This window comes from Pinus tabuliformis, chromosome Q (assembly GCF_031772625.1).
Source record: "Pinus tabuliformis cultivar Carrire ecotype Pingquan chromosome Q, CPIR1, whole genome shotgun sequence".
Lineage (NCBI taxonomy): Eukaryota > Viridiplantae > Streptophyta > Pinopsida > Pinales > Pinaceae > Pinus > Pinus tabuliformis.
This window is the reverse complement of record NC_142296.1, coordinates 785,669,356-785,691,143: the sequence shown is the minus strand read 5'-3', so window position 1 is coordinate 785,691,143 and position 21,788 is coordinate 785,669,356. Positions and strand designations below refer to the sequence as shown.

The following is a 21,788-nucleotide window of genomic DNA, read 5'->3' as shown; positions in this document are numbered from 1 at the left end:
TCTAAAGTCATAGGCCAATAGGGGAGATCCCACGAGACTAGGATTGGGGATTAACCCCCTATTTAAGGCGAGGGAACAAAACCATGATCAAAGCCCTTCCTTCTTCCAAGTCACCCAATAACCCATGCCCAAGATACCCAAGAAAATCAAGCATAAGCACCTGATTGCACAATGAAAAACATATATTTTGGGTTGGATTGTCCACCTTCTAGCATATGCTCTCAACAAATGGGTGAGGAGACATACAACTAATGCAAGTGGCAGAGATCAAATGGTACAATATATCAGCTACATCGGTGGTTGTCAGGGGTTGTTGGTTGTCGACTGAAGAGATAACTAGGAGAAAATTTCTCCTATGGAGTCACCCACTTTTAAAACTAGTTGATATTTAATAGTTGGATAGAGTGGCTGAAGAGATAACTAGGAGAAAATTTCTCCCATGGAGTCACCCACTTTCAAAGCTAGTTGATATTTAATGGTTGGATAGAGTTATATAGTTTGAGAGCTAGTTGATTTTTAATATTTGGATAAAGTTATGGAGCTTTAAAATCTTATTTTCTTGGACTATATTAATGTTTACTTGTGTCTAACATAATGACATTTTTTCTTCAAGAAAATTTATATTTATTAAAAAAAATATATATATATATATATATATATATATATATATTACTACAATGCAAATATAAACATCTTAACAATAATCAAAATTAGAATTTTATATATCGGTATCTCCCAAAGTTCTCAGTTCTATGGAGTTGAATGAGATTGAACCAACTTAAACGCATCTTAAATAAGCAAAAAAATTACTCATAAAATTTGACCACTTTGGATGATTGATAGTAACTTAAATAATAAAAAATGGATGTTTTGATGACTCTGGATGACTGATAGATCCAACGATAAAATGGATGGATCTACGTTGGTAATATACAATTGGATATAAGTTTTTTTTATGGCTGCCATATTTAGGATGCTCACCAACAAGACCACCATTACAAGTGGTAATATACAATTGGATATAACTTTTTTATGGCTGCCATATTTAGGATGCTCACCAACAAGACCACCATTACAAGAGGAAAACTGTGGCATCATTTTGGGTCAACTGACTGATCCGCTCCATCAATGTGTAGATATTTAGCTCTAGCCAATTAAACGTCTCCTTCGCGTCTTCCGAATCCACGTCAATTGAGGTTTTCAGCTTTACTGCGCTCCTCGAAGATTTCTGATTACGAGTATTCATCATGCAACACGCAAGCATCTGAAGCTCCAATACCAACTAATCAATACCACAACTTACTACTTAAAGCTCTGATAGTAGCCTTGATCAATTATGATGATTCGGAGATTACGGTTCCTCACACAGCACCAATAATTAAATCATGATCGAGCTCAAGACCATAGATCTCGACTCTGATAACCCATTGTTCAAATTTTGCTCCCCACGAACTGGAACTAAATTGTAGTGCATATGGCCCCTCACATCCCCTTTCTCTATCGAATACACAAAATAGTAGAATTACAGGGTTGTCGACACCTTTTTTCTTCTGTGTAATCGGATTTTCAAGACACCCACTCAAACCCTGTCAGCCTTTGTAAGCAGTGAGGATGCATATCTCCGATCCTGATTATGGGTCCCTCTTCAGTTCTCTTTTCGCAAAGATTCAACCATTTTGGAAATGTGTCCCACGCCAATTAGCCACGATGGTTTACTCTTTTTGAAGTACAAATATATTTTCAGTATGTTCTGCCTCATTTATTGTTGTTAGAAAGTTTGTCAATTATCATCTAGCTTCACATCCATAACTTAGTGCAACTCTAATACAATTGAATTGAGGCAACCTTATCTTGGTGTGATTGCATTCGGAGATTTAATTCGGAAGCTCTTGAGAATGCTCTTTATTTGCTCCCAACTTATTGTGAGTGCAATTTTCCAGTAAAAAATCAACAAAACCATATATCTGAGAAGAGCTTATTTACCATGATATCACTTGTCTAGCTAACAAACATGCATAGGCTATGTCAAATAACCTTATCTTGGTGTGATTGCATTCGGAGATTTAATTCGGAAGCTCTTGAGAATGTTCTTTATTTGCTCCCAATTTATTGTGAGTGCAATTTTTCCAGTAAAAAATCAACAAAACCATATATCTGAGAATAGCTTATTTACCATGATATTACTTGTCTAGCTAAGAAACATGCATAGGTTATGTCAAATATAAAACTCTCACAGTGATCGTGAAAAATAACATAACATGGTATCTCTTCATAAAGAGAACCAATTATAGAATGTCATTCCATTCTGTCAGCCACATATACTCTAGGGTGTCCAATATTTTTAATCCTATATAAAACATGTATCTTGCATTGACAGAATGTAGGCCAGCATTCCCTTTGCATAATTAGTTCTCTATAAAAAAACCTTCGAATGTCTTAACTTTCATTAGGAAGTTATGTCACTAACACCAGTTTGATTTACAGGAGTTTTGGCTGGAAACAATGCAGAACATAATAAGCAGCATTAAATTTTTGCAATTCTTATTGAAACAAATTGCATACAGAGAATGGCATGGATAAGCATTTCTGCATACATGTCAATATGCAGTCACGTTTATTTGTACCTTTCAACAGTAATCTGCACTTGGTATAACAAACTGTAGGATTGATGGCTGGAATTATGAAAATTACAAAAGAATATTAACAAACAAAAGGAATGATGGACCACCGAGAACGAGGGTAGCTATCAAATTTATGAAGATACCATTTGTGCATCTCAGTGGCAGCAAAAGTGAGGTTGGCAACCTGTAATTATATCAAGAAACAATACGCATAGATCACCTTCAAGTTCATACATAACCAATAATCCAGTTAAACTTGCATCAAATGTAATTGGTTTAGACACAAAGTAAAAAAATCTGACGTGAACATAGGCTACTGTATCAGTACTGTCCTGTAGTAAAATAAATTGTGCTTGACACAAAAGAGATGCTAAGGAAGGAAGCCATCATACCACATATCCAAAAAGAAGCCACACTGTGAGATCAGAAGCTCCAGTAGCAATTAAAATCCCTGCGTAGATGACCTGCAAGAAAAACACCGACATACAAGCAACCACAGGTAAAAGGAAAGCATATAAAATGTTATCAAAAGCTTTCAGAATGTGAAACATCCTCTCAAAGGTATTCAGATTCATTCTGGCTATCTTACTCTGAACCAGCTATTACATGACAGGATTTAAAAGCAGGAGGCATTAAAGAAAAGAAAGAGTTGAAAATTTACAGATACTTACAATCTCAGCCAAATAGTGGGGGCAAGATACAATCTCGAACCAATCGCCATATGGAATAGCATATTCATTTGTCTCTTCTTGATTTCCAGTTCGTAAAGATCCCTATATATTCAGTATTCATATCAAACTATATAAAAATTTCAATTGTCCCTATGTACCAGTAAACAAGACATAAAGGTTCACAAAGGCATACAAAGATATCTTGAAGGGAAACTAAAATATTACTCCACAGCAAGTACAAGAGAACAGAAACACTGAAACTACTCGGAATAAGTTTTAAACAAAATGACATGAATAATTTTAACATAACATATATGAATTATCAAAAACAACTTCAACGATAAATCTGCATTCTGTCATGGAGTGGAACAGGACCAAAGTATATTATGCCGAGCACCTTTTGGCAAATGCTATCGCATGACAAGCCACTCATTGATAAAACACTACCAAAGAAGTAGATGGTTGGATTAAGAACACCTAAAATCATAATGACATTTGTTTGAAGGAGATGGAATTAAGCAGTGCAACATTAAAGAAATAAGGGATTAAAAAAGCATAAGCACACTAGTAGGTTCACCAAAATTTATGTAAGAAACACATTCAACTGTATTTGCAAATTTGATTACTGTGATCTATCTAAAACACAAACACACTAGGATGTAATTTAAGATTTATAGCAAAATTTGTTGCTGTGCTTCTATAAATTATAAAGCCCTGATCCATCTAAGGGAGATAGTAGCTGAACCCTTCTACCCATCACTTGAGAATAATTCTCAAGAAAAACAAACAAGAGAGAGATAGGAACATATATCAAAGTTTTTGTAGGTCCATAAACCTAGAAACCCAACATATTCGCTTTACTTTTTCAGGTATATCCATGAAAAAAACTGGGGAAAAACATCACATTTTTGAAGTTTTATTGTATGGAAATCATAATACAAAGATCAGAAATGGTAATGGGAACATTAGATTCCATTATAGACAACAAGATATCTTTAGCGGCTTGATGGAGCACCCAATAGATATTCAAGATAGCCCAAAGTCACATGGAAGGCTTGTTTCTCATACAAATGAAATGCAAATAAATAAGATGTGCTTTATTTCCGGTTACCGTTTCCCCCTATCTAAGTTGCACGAAACGGGGAAACGCGGAAGCGAAACGAAACGGGGAAGCGAAACGAAACGCGACCTCCCCAAATTTTGGAAACGGGGAAACGCGAATATATATAATAATATATATATATTAAAAACATTTAAAAATTATTAATATATATATGTGCAATCATAAAGCATTAATGATACATTTACTTAAACATTTTAACATTAAGATTAAATTTACATCACATTTACTCATGAGTCATCACATAATGAAAATAAAAATATAGGAACTGGAAAATCCAAAATCAGCCTTTATTTATATTAGTATATGAGGCTGCAAGTACAATAAAGACTATAAGGCTGCAAGAACTATAGAGACAAGTCACAAAAGACTAATCCTCATCATAACAATCCTCATCAAAAATAGAAGCAGAATGCTCAACAGTGGATGGTGGTGCTGAAGAAGATGATGCACCAATTCCACTTCCAGAATCCTCCTCAATATTCAGGGCAGCAAGAGAGAGATCCAAATCAGGATTTTCTGCATCCACATCCCATTCTTTAGAAGGACCACTGTTGTATTCTGGACCCCTACGAGATGCAAGGCGAAGGTTGGAGTGCACATAAACAAGATCCTCTGCTTTCTGTGAGCCCAACCTATTGCGCTTCACAGAATGAATAAAACCATAAGTGCTCCAATTCCTTTCTGCTGATGAAGAGCTTGCCACTTGTGAAAGAATACGAATGGCAAGGCTTTGCAAATGTACACCATTTGCTCCATGACAAATCCACCACCTAACTGGATTCATGGTGCTTCTCTCCTCCAAAGCTGATATATTTGCATAATCATCTATTCCTGCAGCAAAACTGGCAAATTCCTCCTTTACCTCCCTATGTAGATGAGAAGGAAACATTCTCATTAGTGCTTTTTTCACCCCAGTAGCCACCTCTCTATCCTTATGGGGTGCCTTCCTCTTCCCATTGCTTTTAGCAATAAGCTCCTCATCATAAAATTTGGGGTTCAAAGCATGTGCTAAAGTGTGCAATGGTGTATTGAAATTGTTCCACCTGTCAACAATGATTTTCTTGATCAAACCAGCAAAATGATCATCAACAAACAGAAGTTGTGGAGACTCCTGCGAAATGATTTCCATAGTTTTCTCAACCATGGAATCCATGCCATCATATACCTCTCCCAAGAAAGGTTGGTCAGTGTCAGCACTCCGGAGAAGCTCAAATGCAGGGGTTGTGAACTTTAGCAAGAAATCTACCTTGCTCCACCAATCCTCATCAAGGCACAATCTACGCACCATAGATCCCCGCTCTGAATCTGCTTGTCTCCACTCAATCCAAAGTTGACTCACCACCATAGAAACTAATGCATGCTTAACCTCAACAAGGCGGTGCAACATCACGAAGTTTGAGGCATATCTTGTCTCAGCAACTTTTAACAACTCCAATTTGGAGTACTCTCGAAATATGGCCTGAGACTGGTGGTGGTTGGTGATGAATTTGATAATCTCCCTTGCTTCCCCTGTGACTTCCTTTATCCAGGAAACTTTGTTGTCGATCTCCTCTAAGATCAGATTCAGATTATGGACAATGCATGGTGTCCAAAAGATGTGGTCATACCTCCCCTCAATAATTAAACCTGCAGCTTTGCAAACTGGTGCATTATCCGTGATAACTTGCACCACCCTGTTAGCCCCTATTTGTTCAATAGCTTTTATAATAACATCAGCAATGAACTGTGCATCTTTCACCTCTCCTGAGCAGTCTTCTGCCTTGATAAACATTGCTCCTTTGGGGGAAGTGGCAATGATATTTATCAATGGTCTGCGCCTCATATCTGTCCAACCATCTGAGACTATGGTAACCCCAGAGCTACTCCAGGAAGAACGAATTGGAGCTAAAACGTCCTCCACAAGTTCCTTCTCATTTTTGAGAAGCTGGGTTCTGACTTTCTCATAGTTGGGCCCCTTGTACCCTTGAGGAGCTTTGTTAACTGCCCTTATCATATCTTGCCAGTAAGGAGAGCGAACAACATTGAATGGGATACCACATGCATAAATGCACCTGGCCACTCTGGAATCAGCTTCTTCTCTTGCTTGCACATTCACCAATCTAGCAATTCTGCTATCCTGAACTGATTGGGATGCCCCTGAGCCTCTGGTATGTTTGGGTGCTGCTTGTTCATGTTCTTGAGTGTGACCAGCTCTCCTCTTTCTTGCTTCAACTACAATCCTTGGCTTAATGTTAGATGTAGCCTGAGTATGCTCATCATGCCTTCTCTTAGTACCATCCGCCTCATCTTGCTCTCTTTGATATGCCCTCCTTACCAACGGATCTGATGTTTTTGTGCAACCCAGAATCCCCTGTCCTCCTCCATGCAACAGATGCGCCTTCACTCTTGGGTAGGAGCCCTTGTACGTATTATTGCAAAGAGTGCATCGCCATTCCCATGAGCCACCACCTCCACATTTTTGAAGCTTCGTCACATGCCTCCAAAGAGGATAATATTCAGCCCTTGGGTTGGCCCTAGGGTTTGAAGTTGCAGCTGCACTTTGGCTGGAAGCCATTGCTGCAAAAATAAATTAAAAAAACAAATCTGTAAATAATAAAAACGTTTTTCATATTTTTGGTTGTATAAACCCTAGAAAAATTAAAGAAATAGTAAGAAAAAAACTAAGAAATGAATGTGGCTTACCCAAATTAATTTTCTGTGACTGAATCTACCCTAAAATGTCAGAAAAGAGGAGAAATATGGCTGTAGCTGAGCCAAATCTGCTGCAAAAATAAATTTAAAAAACAAATCTATAAATAAAAAACGTTTTTCAGCAATTTAGCTGCATAAACCCTAGAAAAATTGAAGAAATAGTAAGAAAAAACTAACAAAATGAATGTGGCTTACCCAAATTAATTTTCTGTGGTTGAAACTACCCGGAAATGCCAGAAAAGAGAAGAGAAATATGGCTGTAGCTGAGCCAAATCTGCTGCTACAGAAATCTCCTGCTGAAATCTCCTTCTCTTGCTGCTGAAATCTCTTTCTCCCGCTGCTGAAATCTACTTTGCTCACTACTCAAAACACCAGCTACTGAAACAACTGCCAATCTCCAAGAGAAACTCCTTGCTGAATAGTGTGATGAGAGAATGAGAGACACTGCTCTTTTATAACTTTAGAAATGGTTTCTAGAACAGCTTAGAAACCCTAAAAAAATTTAAAAACTAATTAGAAAAAAAAAAAAAAAATTTAAAAAACAAGTCATTTTTTTGGGGAAACGGGGCCCGTACGGCCTGGAAACAGGCACGTTTCCATTTCGGGAAACGTGCCCGTACGGCCGGAAACGCGTTTCCAGGCCGTACGGTACGCCGAAACGCGTTTCGTTTCGTTTCCTGGGCAGAAACGCCCTCTATCCCTGCGTTTCCTGCAACTTAGCCCCCTATCTTCTTATCAACAATGTAGAGTGAAGTTAGAGATTTCTCTTCCTAAAGGAGTTAATACTGTTAGATTTTAGTTGCAGAAATGCATGCATAGCTGTTTCGAGCAGGAGCGAAGAAGGAAATGGGAGCACAAAGCACCAATTTCCTAAAGGCAATGGGAACAAAGCATTTCCGGGAGCAATTTTTATCTAATATATATTTTGATGTATATATATATTTTTAAAAAGACATGCAGAATGGCAAATTAATTGCAGAAAATGAGACAGATTTTTGAGGTCGATTAATGATAATCATTAAAGCATCAACGATTTAGTGCATTTTACCCACCGAAGTGGGTGAGCCATAGGAGTAACTTTTCTTCCCTTTGGCCACCCAGCCAGGAACCTTGTGATGACCCACAGATAGATTTATTTTGGAGCTCTTAAAGCTCTCCACCTATGTTCCGGACAGTGCTCTCTCACATCTAGCATGATCCTTGAAGGAAAGTGTCTCATTTGACAAAAATTGAAGGGAACAAAAATGTGGAGCAGAGGACTTGCTCTTCTCAGTATTACAAATCACTTAAATAAGATTACATTGGAAACATCAGTAATAAATGACTGGAGTTAAACTCGACTAACTCAAACTGAACTGGGACACTTGGAGGGACGGTTTTGACACCTAACAGGTGGTTGGGATTAGATTCTCCAACACTCCCCCTTAATTACAACCACATAAAAATTTAATTAAGATACCTGTTGGTCTATGTCTCAACTAGGTTTACAATTTAAAATTTGACTTCAACTTTTCTTCTTCTCTTTTTCCAGATCCTATAGCCTCTAAATTGTTTCAGCTTTTTCTCTTTGTTGTATTCTTCAAACCTCGGTTTCTTCATTTGTTGGTGCAGGTCTTCCATTCTTCTAGGTTGTCTAAGCATATCTTGGACTTCTTCAAAAAACAACTTGTATGTGGGCTGCTGCCACATATTATCTTCTGTAGTGCTCTTTTCATCATCAATCTGCTGCAACATAAGACCATAATATAATTTCATCTCTTTAGGACTCCAATACCTGAAAATTTCATTGATGTTCTCATCATCCAAGATGTCTTCAACATGCATTTCTGCATCTTCTATGCAGACTTTATGAAGGCATGGTGTTGCAAGCCATGCTTCAAGGAAATTTAACTCTTCTTCATAATCATTTTGTGTACCTGCACACTGAAAATCAACATTAGAATTAAAAATATTTGCAAAACCACATTGGTTTTGTTCCTTCTGCTCTGTAATGAGAGCTTTCTCCTATTGCACTTCCAACTCTACTTCTGCCTCTATCTCTGTTTTCTCTTTGTGGGCTTCCTTCTTTGGCTTTGCTTCTATCTCTATCTCTGTCTCTGTCACTGTGTCTTCCAATTCTATACTAACCTGTGCTGCTGCAAGCAAGTTGTCCTCCACTGACACAATTGGACTTTTCTCACTAAATAACATCATGTCTATATGATGTTTTTGCTGCATCACCTGCAACCATTCATCATTAGCCAACAATTCTTCATCAAATTTTACATCAGAAATATTATTTGTTGGATTCACCATAGTATCGACTGCTCCAATGGCAGCTTCATTGTCCTTAGCAAGATTTGTTGCTTGATTCACCATATTGTCATTAGCAAGCTCTGTTGTTGGAATCACCAAATGGTCATCAGCAAGCTTTGTTGCTGGAATCACCAAATTTTCGTCCACTTGTGGTTGTGCACAGTGGGGTTCACGAGCATATATGTGCTCCTTCTCTCTTGCTTCTGCGACTTCTTCACAGACATCATCCACTTGTGACTAAGCACAGTGGGATTCAACAATCATTTCATTTGGATGTAGATCTGCAGCTATAAACCCACCTTCATCTTCAACTTCAATGCTCCCCTTTACACCAAAACTCCTCTCAAGGGTATTCAAGGCCTCCTTGGCTGTCTTGGCTTCTGAAATCAAAGGAAGAATGTTGTCATGGACAGATTCTTTTATGCATGTCAATGCATAGGCATCCTTTTGCCTCTTCACTTCCAAATCTAAAAATATTTCAAACATCTCCTGCTGTCGTTTTGACTTTCTCAGCCTCTTGGCTTTTTCCCATTTGACGGGGCTGACGGAACGCAGCTCACAAAGAAATCAAACTTCAAACATAGCGACAGACTTCTCTGTTACACAACTTTGGAAAAAATGGGTCTAAATTTTCTTTAAAAAACAATGCTTTCACAAATCCTTACAATATTTCAATATTGTCAACAATTTTGAACAACACTTTAAAAAAAAAATCTCTTTTTTTTAAATCCTTAAAAGAACCTTTTATAAGTTCTTTTCGTAAGAACTTTCATGAAACTTTTTTTTTATACTTTTAAAAAATGAACTTCTAAAAGCATTCTCGAGCTTTGATTTTTCTGCACTGACTTCTGGTGCGGAATTTTTAACCTTCGCGACTTACCACACATAGATCCTGCAGACTTTTGAAAAACAACTTTGACGACAATGTGCGCTCCTTTGTATGAAGACTACTCTTCAGGCTTTTGTAATTCATGGTGGCGTCAACAAAATTCGGCTAACGCTAGTTTGGCGAACAGGAGCTGCATGCGAGCAAAACGCATGCAAGGAAATGAAACTAACACAACTCTTCAAACTTCTCAACTGCATTAGTACGCTTAACACGTTTTCTTAACTTCTAGTTTGCGTTAATAACGCTACCAAAGTAATACAGAGCTTTATCACAAAAACATTTTAAAAAAATGGATTTTGAGCTGCTCTTTCTAGCTTCTTCGTTCTCTTGCTACTTCTTCGAAGGCTTCTTCAAACTTCTACTGCTCTCTCAAAGAGTCTTACGCTCTCTCTCTACTTCTTTCACTTTGCTTATGTTGTTGCCCTCACAGGGAGTCTTATGCAAACTACTCTGATCTTTGCTACTCTGTCAAAAAGTCTTACGTAGTCTAAGCTCCGATACCATGACAAAAATTGAAGGGAACAAAAATGTGGAGAAGAGGACTTGCTCTTCTCAGTATTACAAATCACTTAAATAAGATTACATTGGAAACATCAGTAATAAATGACTAGAGTTAAACTCGACTAACTCAAACTGAACTGGGACACTTGAGGGACAACGTTGACACCTAACAAGTGGTTGGGAGTAGATTCTTGTTAAGTTTAGGTATGTTCTATGCTAGAGCAATTTATTTAAATTTTCATAATTAGCAATCACATCAGCATTAAAGTAAACTGCAGATAGAACATAAATATAAATCGCAGAAGACAAGCCAAGACAAGAGTACACAAGATGTGGCGATAGCCAAGGACAAACCCCACAATGTGGGGAAACCCTTGATCAATTCTTCTTTTATGTTCTTCAAAGTTCAGCAGAGAAAGTGAGAGAGATAGTACATTTACAATAGAAGTCAACACTTTGACTTTTGATATCTGCAAAGATTAGTTGAAGACATATTGCTTCAACTGATTCTCTAAGGTGACTCCTTCACCTATCATAGTGCTGCCTCTCGTTCATTTGCTGCAAATTATCGTGTGACACCTTGCTATACTGTCACATGTGTTGAACCTTGATGACTGAGCTGCTCTCATCTTCATGTTGCTCATCATGCTGCATCTTCCATGGTCTTATTCATCATCAAGTTGCCCATGCTCATGATCTCATTCATCATGATGTTGCCCCTGTCCATGATCTCATTCATCATCATGCTGCCCATGCTCATGATCTCATTCATCATGATGCTGCCCCATGCTCATGATCTCACTCATCATGATGTTGCCCCTTACTAACATGCCCATCATGCAACTGTTATAACTTCTTGTTGCTTCATCATACAGCCATATGCACATCAGTCTTAGCTTCTTGCTATGGTTTGCAGCCTAGCAAAGCAGCTAGGCTATAGTTCCAGAATCTACACAGTCCTTCTTTAGTCATGTTGTCACCTACAGCAATCCGAATTCATACATTGTCTAGTGTATCTCCTCAACACCGTCTTGAGATAATGAGATCTGCTTCCTAGAATGGACTGCTCAGAAAACTTGAAGATGATACTGATTTGCTCTTCAAGGTCTTCTTCTTCCTTGTTGTGCTGGGAGCTATCCAATGACTGAGTTCTTTAGGCCTAGAACCAGCCCTATTCCAGATCTGCACCTTTATACATGAGAAGGGTTTAGGACTCTTCTAGCCCTCCTAAACCCTCGATACAATGGTTAACCTTCTTCGCATGAGTCTGCCTTTTAACCGAACTCAAGACCAGGCATTTTCTGTGATAATGAGGACAGACAAAGTGATGCCCTAACATAATGCGGATCTGCTTCTTATACACGTGAAATTCCAGAGAGACAAAGTGAGATTTGTCCCTTCTTGATTGTGGATCCCTGCACCCATCTTCATACATAAAACCCGAGTTCTGTTCCTCCCTTTATGTGAGTTCTGTCCTTCCAGTATAGCATATACCTGTACAAAATTCACGTGGAAATCTCAAAGAGGAATGCGAAGTTTTGTTTCTTCTATAATTGCAAGAATAGGTCTCCTTCTGATAATATGCTCTGCTTCGACTTCACCCTTGGTGAACTTAGAAGAGAGATGTGGAACCCATTGATCCTTTTGTCCTATCCCAACTGTCTTTGGTGATTGCTCTTTCACTCTTGCTTAGGCATTGTCTTCACCTTAGCTCCGATACCATGTTAAGTTTAGGAATGTTCTATGCTAGAGCAATTTATTTAAATTTCACAATTAGCAATCACATCAGCATTAAAGTAAACTGCAGATAGAACATAAATATAAATCGCAAAATACAAGCCAAGACAAGAGGACACAAGATGTGGCGCCAGCCAAGGACAAACCCCACAATGTGGGGAAACCCTTGATCAATTTTTCTTTTATGTTCATCAAAGTTCAGCAGAGAAAGTGAGAGAGATAGTACATTTACTATAGAAGTCAACATTTTGACTTTTGATATCTGCAGAGATCAGTTGAAGACATATTGCTTCCACTGATTCTCTAAGGTGACTCCTTCACCTATCATAGTTCTGTCTCTCGTTCATTTGCTGCACATTACCGTGTGACGCCTTGTTGTACTGTCACATGTGTTGAACCTTGATGACTGAGCTTCTCTCATCTTCATGCTGCTCATCATGTTGCATCTTCCATGGTCTTATTCATCATCAAGCTGCCCATGCTCATGATCTCATTCATCATGATGCTGCCCCTGTCCATGATCTCATTCATCATCATGATGCCCATGCTCATGATCTCATTCATCATGATGCTGCCCATGCTCATGATCTCATTCATCATGATGTTGCCCATTACTAACATGCCCATCATGCAGCTGTTATAACTTCTTGTTGCTTCATCATACAGCCATATGCACATCAGCCTTAGCTGCTTGCTATGGCTTGCAGCCTAGCAAAGCAGCTAGGCTATAGTTCTAGAATCTACACAGTCCTTCTTTAGTCATGTTGTCACCTACAACAATCTGAATTCATAAATTGTCTAGTGTATCTCCTCAACACTGTCTTGAGACAATGAGATCTGCTTCCTAGAATGGACTGCACAGAAAACCTGAAGATGATACTGATTTGCTCTTCAAGGTCTTCTTCTTCCTGGTTGTGATGGGAGCTATCCAGTGACTGAGTTCTTTAGGCCTAGAACCAACCCTATTCCAGATCTGCACCTTTATATGTGAGAAGGGTTTAGGACTCTTCTAGCCCTCCTAAACCCTCGATACAATGGTTAACCTTCTTCGCATGAGTCTGCCTTTTAACCGAACTCAAGACCAGGCATTTTCTGTGATAATGAGGACAGACAAAGTGATGCCCTAACATAATGCGGATCTGCTTCTTATACACGTGAAATTCCAGAGAGACAAAGTGAGATTTGTCCCTTCTTGATTGCAGATCCCTGCACCCATCTTCATACATAAAACCCGAGTTCTGTTCCTCCCTTTATGCGAGTTCTGTCCTTCCAGTATAGCGTATACCTGTACAAGATTCACGTGGAAATCTCAGAGAGGAATGCGAAGTTTTGTTTCTTCTATAACTGCGAGAATAGGTCTCCTTTGACTGCGTGTTAGGTGTCTCCTTTTGACTGTGTTTTAGGTGTCTCCATTGCATCCATGGTAGACCGAATGATGAGCCTTCTTCTTGCTGCGTATAGGCTTCTCCTCCATAGTTGTGTTTAGATTTAGGGCAAGCGTATCAGACTTTTGGACAACGTAGATCATCCTTATATGCCTGCGTATATGTCTCCATTTACAGCGGATAGGGTTAGGGCATCATCTGCAGCTAGGGCTCCTTCTAGGCCAGCATATTCTTTTGTTCTCTCCTTCTCCAAAAACCCAAGATGTGGAGAGGAGATCACCTCAAGAATACATGCCTTAAAATGACTTCAAGTCCTCACCAATTTATACTAAAACGTGGATGATGAATAGACACATCTATTGGGCTTCTGAGCCTACTCAAGTTGCTGGCCGACTTGACAATTTGATTTATAACATAAATAAATTCATAACTTCATAAATACTTATCGGAATCGGATGATCTTTAGATCAATCCTACACCTCTCGATGAGAGGGATCCAATAAAAATATCAACTGCCATAAATAAGATGACCCACATGGAGTTTGGCCCTAGTTGCCAATTTTAACAATTCTCCAACATCATCTATCAGAAAGTAGACTAACCATTTCTGCAATCATGTGCTTTCATTTAATGTTAAGGGAATACTAATAGGGATCATAAGTTAAGTTGGATGATTGACCGCTCTTGATTGTAACCTTGCTCCCACACTTCACCAAGGATGTTATCCTTCGACACTACTCTAGTGTGACCACCCCTAAGACCTCTTTCTATTGTTCAAGAGAAAAATGAATAGGAGACACTGAGTGATATAGCATGCCCAAGGTAATAGATACTTGTCATTTTCCATTTATTCTTGATATTCATTTCCATTCCTTGGCTTGATTGTCATTTGTCATTGGCACTGGCACCCTATATCCACATCTCTAAGCAAGGGCCTGGAAACTTTGCCTAGGAGGTTGATGCAGCGAAAGAGAAGGATAAAAGCATATATGGCCACAATTGAAAGAAAATGAAAAATGTAAAAGATAGCTTGAACTAATAATAAGCATGTGGGTATAATCCTAGCCTAAGCTCTACCCCCCTTATCAACCATTGTTAGAAAACCAGAAAGGAAGAAAGATTTTCTTATGTTGATAATTACTTGTGATATTTTTGTATTCTTGTTCACTTTCTTTATGTTCTTCTTTTATCTTCTTTTCATCAAGCAATCATTAAATCAAAACATGAAGATCAACAACCCCAGATGTAGGCACTCAGCGAGGGCTAAAACCCGAAAACCCAGTCAAACTCTTCCACTAATCAAATTGAGATAGACCAAGACCTTAGACTAGACCAAAAAACCTTCCTGATGAAAACTTGACTAAACTAAGAGGGGGGGTGAATCAATTTAGTTTATTCATGGACATTAAAAGAAAATCATTAAACTCATTAACTGAAACATTACATGATCAACTTAACAAATAATGACCAACAGATTGAATATGTAAACAACAAATAATAAGCAAATCAAAACATCACATCAGCACATAATAACAACAAATATTGATGCCAGATATATGTGGAAACCCATAAAGGGAGAAAACCACAATTTTATTATTGTTGTGACACAAAGGCAAGCTCCTACTCCTTATTACATCTAATTTGTTGTAGACTCCAACCTACAGGAGGCTGCTATGTAATATTTTTAATGGAAATTTACAATGATAAACAAAGAAAACATAGTAGAAACATATACAAAAATTTACAGCACATCAAACAACCAGAAATCTCCATAAACTGCATTGTGTTGAGCCATTTTATTAATATAATTGTTGAGTACAAAGGTAAAATCAGAAAGCATGTACATGGGCTTGCTCAAGGCAAGCTAATAATATCCAGGTGATGAAATCAGCTACTCTAACATGCAATATGGCTGTCCCCAACAAACTTTGTGTTCTCCCAATGAAAACTGCACTGCTCGCTGCAAAATAATAGTCGCTAGGGCCTCCTCCGATGCTCAGAAAATTCCAGGAAATTAACCCCGGCCTATCCACCAATAACCCACAAAAACCCATGAAGGAATTGGCCAAATGTTGACCTCGGAATTTCGGCCCTAATTTCCCCTAGCTCCTCTAGCTGCTCGCTGGATTGGGACCTCTGTTTGACCCCTCAAATCTGCCCAGATAATTTTGAAAAATTATTTTTGAGGTCCTTCTCAAAAACCCAGAAAAACCCAGAAACGGTTTGTTCTCGTTTTGACGCTCCAAAATTGACCCCAAATGCTTGGCCCTCCTCCACAAGCAGAAGATGTAACCTATAGCAAATGTTGCGTTTTTTGCTCCACCAAAATGATGGAAAGGGCCCCAAAACACTTCCCCGGACTCCACCTCAAGTTTTAGGCCCAAACTCCCTTCACTCCTGAACTCCCAAGTGTGTCTCCTCCAAGCACTGCATAGCCCCTGCACTGCTGCTAGTGTCTCCTCCACACAAACTCGCACTCCCACTACTGGAAAAATCGGAAAAGAATGGAACTCCCTTCTTGCGCTGGTGTGCAAATTTCTGACGCGAAATTCTACTATAGTAACTGATTTATTTCTCCTACTTATTTCTCACAATAAGTTGTTTACAAAACCCTTTAGCAAACATTAAAATAAATTCTACTGCAGTTATCACATAATAGCATAGAGAAAAATAATAGTGATATACAAGCACAAGAATCAATCACATCAACACAGTTACTTTTGGACAACTGACCCCGAAAAAACCCAATGCGGGAAAACCGGTGCAACATATGATGATTCATTTATTATTCTCCAGCAACAACCTCTTTACAAGGAATAATTTTGCAGTACATAGAGAAACCTTCAAGAAAACACCTGAGATAATTTTCCTCCTCAGCTAGGAGAAATTATGACACCATAGAGACCATTTATCCTTCACTGCATCACCCCTGCATCATTTCCATGAGGACTACATCATCCCTGTGTCATCTGCATGAGGACTGCGTGAGATCTCCTCCCTGCCTGCGCTGTCTCTCAGAGCTCTCCCTCTACGATGTCTCTCTGAGGCACTGCGTCACCTCCTCCTCATTCTCTGACTAATGCTGAAACCCTCCTCTTTCTTCACCCTGCAACTCTCCCCCTGAAATCGCCCTCCTTCTCCTTGAGAATCGATTTCCCTCGGGTTATTGAGTATTTGCCTAGTGTGTCTCCAAATGAATCTCAAGTCTTCTCTTATACTTTTCCTGTTGATGAATCAACAGTTGAGATTAAGTCTCTAATCAACGGCTAAGATTAAAACAGAATTGATCCTCGTCTCTTAGAAGCTTCTCACCCATGTCTTTATTAATACCCATTAATATTTTATTTTCCTAAGTTTAAACTTAGGAACCCATTAAAAATATTAATTATTTTAATAACTCCTCATCTAGGTGGAATTTCTCCAAAGGATTTCTAGGTCTTGGAGATCTCATGTGTTCTAGCCCCTCCACAAAATTTTGGAGCTAGAGCACATCTGATGCTACCCAAAATCAACAGTCTCTCTTAGCGAGGAATGTGCTTTAGCAATACTTCCCAATAGAAGCATCACATTGATCCACGCCATCGGTCCTCTGCGCTATTGATGCTCAACCTACTGCCCCTCACCTACTGCGCTGCAGCAACTTGTACTATTGCCCATGACACTGTAGTTGTCACTGCTACATCTGTACTGCAACTCCCTTTGAATGTGTTGCATCATGTTACCCATAGCACTACCACTACTAACTACTGCACTACAACTCCTTACACTATCCGCTTCTACCACTGCAACGCATTCTTCACCATCCCCATCTTCGCCCTGAAATAAACAAACTTTGTTCTTCCTAGAGCCTTGGCGAGGATGCCTTCCACCTATTCTCATGTTGGGGTGTACCTCAACTGTACTGACCCTCATTGGACACTGTCTCTGACGAAGTGACACCTAATACCAATGTTCTTCGATCGATCATGAAAGACTGGATTCTTAGAGAGCTTGATGCAACTCCGATTATCACACAAAATACTGGTCGCTTCCATCTTTCTCCTGAATAGATTCACAAGAAATTTCCTAAGCCATATGGCTATGCACGAAGTTGTGCTAGTTTCCATATATTCAACTTCAGCTGAGCTCAGAGCCACGGATTTTTGTTTCCTACTACACCAGGAGGTCATTCCTGATCCAATGTTGAAACAGTACCCAGTGGTACTTTTCCGATCTACTGAACTTCCAGCCCAATTTGCATCAGTGAACCCATTCAACCTGATGTCATTGCCTTGGGTGTACATTAGTCCATGCTCGACTGTTCCTCGTATATATTTGAGAACATGCTTGGCTACTGCCCAGTGCGCCCTCTTTGGTTCCACCATAAACTGACTGAGGGTGTTGACAGCGTAACTAAAGTCTAGCTTGGTATTGACCAGATACATTAGGGACCCTATGAGCTGCCTATACAAGATGGGATCGACTTCTTTATCTTTGGAAGCATCAATATTCTTCTAGTTGGTGATCATTAGAGTAGCCATAGGTCTAAAATCCTGCATTCTAAACCTTTTCAAAATCTCTATAGCGTATCTCCCTTGTCCAAGGAAAATTTCACTCTTCTGCTGCCAAACTTCCAACCCCAAGAAATAATGCGTCCGTCCCAAATCCTTCATGTCGAATTTTTTGGCTAGGTTCTCCTTGCAATCTTTGATGAGCCTGGATGAGCCTATCAGTGAAAGATCATCCACATATAACACCACGATTAGAGGCTCATTCTCTACAACAAGATAGTAGAGATTAGGATCTGTGTCACTCTTGACGAATCCCATCTTCTACAAGTAGCCATCAATTCGACGTACCATGCTCTAGGTCCCTGTTTAAGCCCATACAAGGCTTTCTTCAACCTGCATACTTGAGATTTCTTCTCGTGTCTCAAAACCCTCTGGTCGTTCAATTTATACTTCTTCTATCACCCCGTTCAAGAACGTCGTCTTGACATCCATTTGGTGAATCTCTTACCCCATCTGTACTGCATGGGATATCAAGGATCTAATAGAAGTATACCTAGCTACTGGGGTGAAGGTTTCTTTAGTCTATCCCTTCCTTCTAAGCATACCCCTTAGCCACAAACCTGGCTTTGTATTTTTCCACACTGTCATCTGCAACGTATTTGACTTTGTAGAGCCATCTCGAACTTACAACTGACCTGTCCTGAGGCCTAGGTACCACTTCCCAAACATCATTGACCATTATGGAATTGTATTCCTCCACCATAGCATCTACCCATAATTGATGCTGAACGACCTCCTAAAAACTAGAGTGTTCTCCAACCTAAGCCATCAAGGCTTGATATCTGTCTGGCTGTCTATGCTCTCTTTTCTCATTCTTGGGTGCACCGACAAAATTCTATGCATCTCGTTGTTAGGTCCCTATAATACTAGTGATGCCCCCATTAATATTGTAGTTGTACCACTTATTAATATTGTTGTGCCCCTATTGTCTCCATATTGTTATTACTGTGCCCCATAGAATCCCTCTATTGTTATTTTTGTGCCCTTATATTATTATTGTTAGGTCGGCTTGGTTATATTGTGACCCCTTAGACTCCTATATATAGAAAGGAGGTTTTGTCATTTGAATCATCCAAGAATCGTTCATTTTGTGTAATGTAAAGGAAGTTGCCCCCTCGAAGAGGCTGAATTCTAAGACGTTGATCTATCTTTTCTATCATTTTGTGAGCTAGTTTCATAACATTTGGTATCAGAGCTTTGGATTCTAGGGTTTCGTTGCTCCAAATAAGTCATCATGGCATTTTCGCTATAACTACTTTTCTACGACGTTTCAGAAGCGAAAAAAAACCCCATTTGAGACGAAATCGCACTAAACCTCGGGTCCAAATTTCAAAGATTTTCGCGCTATATTTGTGGAGATATAATCTGAGGAAATTGGTCTTTTTGTAGACTCCTGAATTACATTCCAAACAGGTGACTTGGGGAAATCGTCATAACTTTCTCTCTGAGCATCAGATTGAAATTTTGTAAGAAGGTACAGAAAGAGGACGGATTGTAGCTTCTTGTATATATTTTTCAGAGCCAAAGGTTGAAACAGTGACACGTGGCACTTCATACAAGTTCGCTCTTCTAGAAAGGTATTTAATCAGGTCATCTTGGGAGATTATGCATAACTCTTCCTTGGAGAATCCAATTTGGATTAGATTGGTGGCATTGGAAAGAGGATACAGAGGGCTACTATAGCTCGCAATTTCAAAACTAGATGATCCGAAATTACAGAGATACATCATATTCAATATCAAGCTCCTACAAAGTGAAAAAATGTGTGGCATTAGAAAGAGGATGCAGAGGGCTACTACAGCTCGCAATTTCAGAACTAGATGATCCGAAATTACAGAGATACATCAGATTCAATATCAAGCTCCTACAAAGTGAAAAAATGTGTGTAGTTTTTTTAAAATTATTGTATAAGCTTGGTTTGAAAAATTAGTTTGAAGGAATTCAAAGGGCATAGTAAAGCATTATTATCGGTAATTGATGCCCCGAGAAAAGAAAATGCAAACACCTAGTAAGCAACCTGAAAGCTCTAGCATGACTCATAAAGAAGAGAAAGAAATGTAACATGATATATCAAAATTACGAGACCAAGTGCAACAAGTGTCACTTGCACAAAAAGTAACAGACTCTAAGATGGATGGTTTAAAGAAAGATGTAGAAACTAAGATGGATGGTTTAAAGAAAATGTAGAAGCTAAGATAGATTGTTTAAAGAAAGGCGTAGAAGCTAAGATGGATGGCATGGAAGCTAAGATGAATGGCATGGACGCTAAAATAGATGGCATGGATGATAAGATGGAAGAATAAGATAAATATGAATAAGTTGCTACAAGAAATGGTCACTAATAGTGAAAGGGTAGTAAAGGAAATTCAAGATGAAAAAAAAATGTTAATCATGATTCCATACTCTAATGTTGGATTGAAGACCCACCATATTCCAAAAATCGATATGAGGAAGTTTGATGGCAAGGATCCCACAACATGGATATTACAGATGGAGCAATTTTTCGATCTCAATAATGTGCAAAACACACAAAAGGTATGTATTGCAACTTTATATTTAGAACCAAATCAGTTTGTATGGTATCAATGGCTTTGCTCTCGTAAACAAATTAGTACTTGGGCAATTTTTACGGAAGAAATGACAACACATTATGAGGATACAAAAAGCAACACTTTTTTTAGCCAATTGATAAGTCTCAAACAAAAGGATTCAATAATGGAGCGCATTGAAGAGTTCCAAAAATTGAACATAAGGGTAAAAAATATTCCAGAGGAGCATAGGATTGAATTGTTCATAGGGACTTTAAAGGATAATATCCAACATGATGTTCGCCTTTGGGAACTTGATTCATTAGAGAAGACATTCATGTTAGCAAGGAAAATGGAAAGCAAAATTATGGCAACCAAGAAGCATACCACTCACAACTATAAAGATGGAAGTGTTGTTGCCCCTAGCCTTCCACAACCTATAAGGTTGACACCACAACAATTGGAAGAAAAGAGAGCAAAAGGGCTTTGTTACAGTTGTGATAGCAAATACACTAAAGGTCATAAGTGTGCTGAGAAGAAATTATTTTACATAGATTGTGAAGAGAAAAAAGAAAAGGAGCAAGAAAGGTCAAAAGAAGAGGATATACTCCAGGAACAAAGCCTAGATAAAGAAGAAATGAATCCGACCATATCTTGTAATGCATTGGCTGAAATTACCACTCCTCAAACCATCAAGATAGAAAGACAAATCAAGAAGAAAAATGTAATAGTGTTGATTGATTCAGGAAGTACCCACAATTTTATTCATTGTAAGATAGCAAAAGAATTGAATTGCT

At 38.7% G+C, this 21,788-nt stretch overlaps 1 protein-coding gene across 1 annotated transcript in view; it reads right to left on the bottom strand.

The window, feature by feature from the left end:
- Positions 1-2,396: 2,396 nt before the first annotated feature.
- Positions 2,397-21,788, bottom strand: part of LOC149221839 (polyprenal reductase 2-like) — a 278,960-nt gene continuing 259,568 nt past the window's right edge. Inside the window, exons 4-6 of the mRNA XM_089385249.1 lie at positions 3,293-3,394; positions 3,014-3,085; positions 2,397-2,805 (exon numbers count right to left, since the gene is read on the bottom strand). Of these exons, the coding sequence (XP_089241375.1) occupies positions 2,701-2,805; positions 3,014-3,085; positions 3,293-3,394 (279 nt within the window). The 3' untranslated portion in view covers positions 2,397-2,700. The remainder of the gene's footprint in view (positions 2,806-3,013; positions 3,086-3,292; positions 3,395-21,788) is intronic.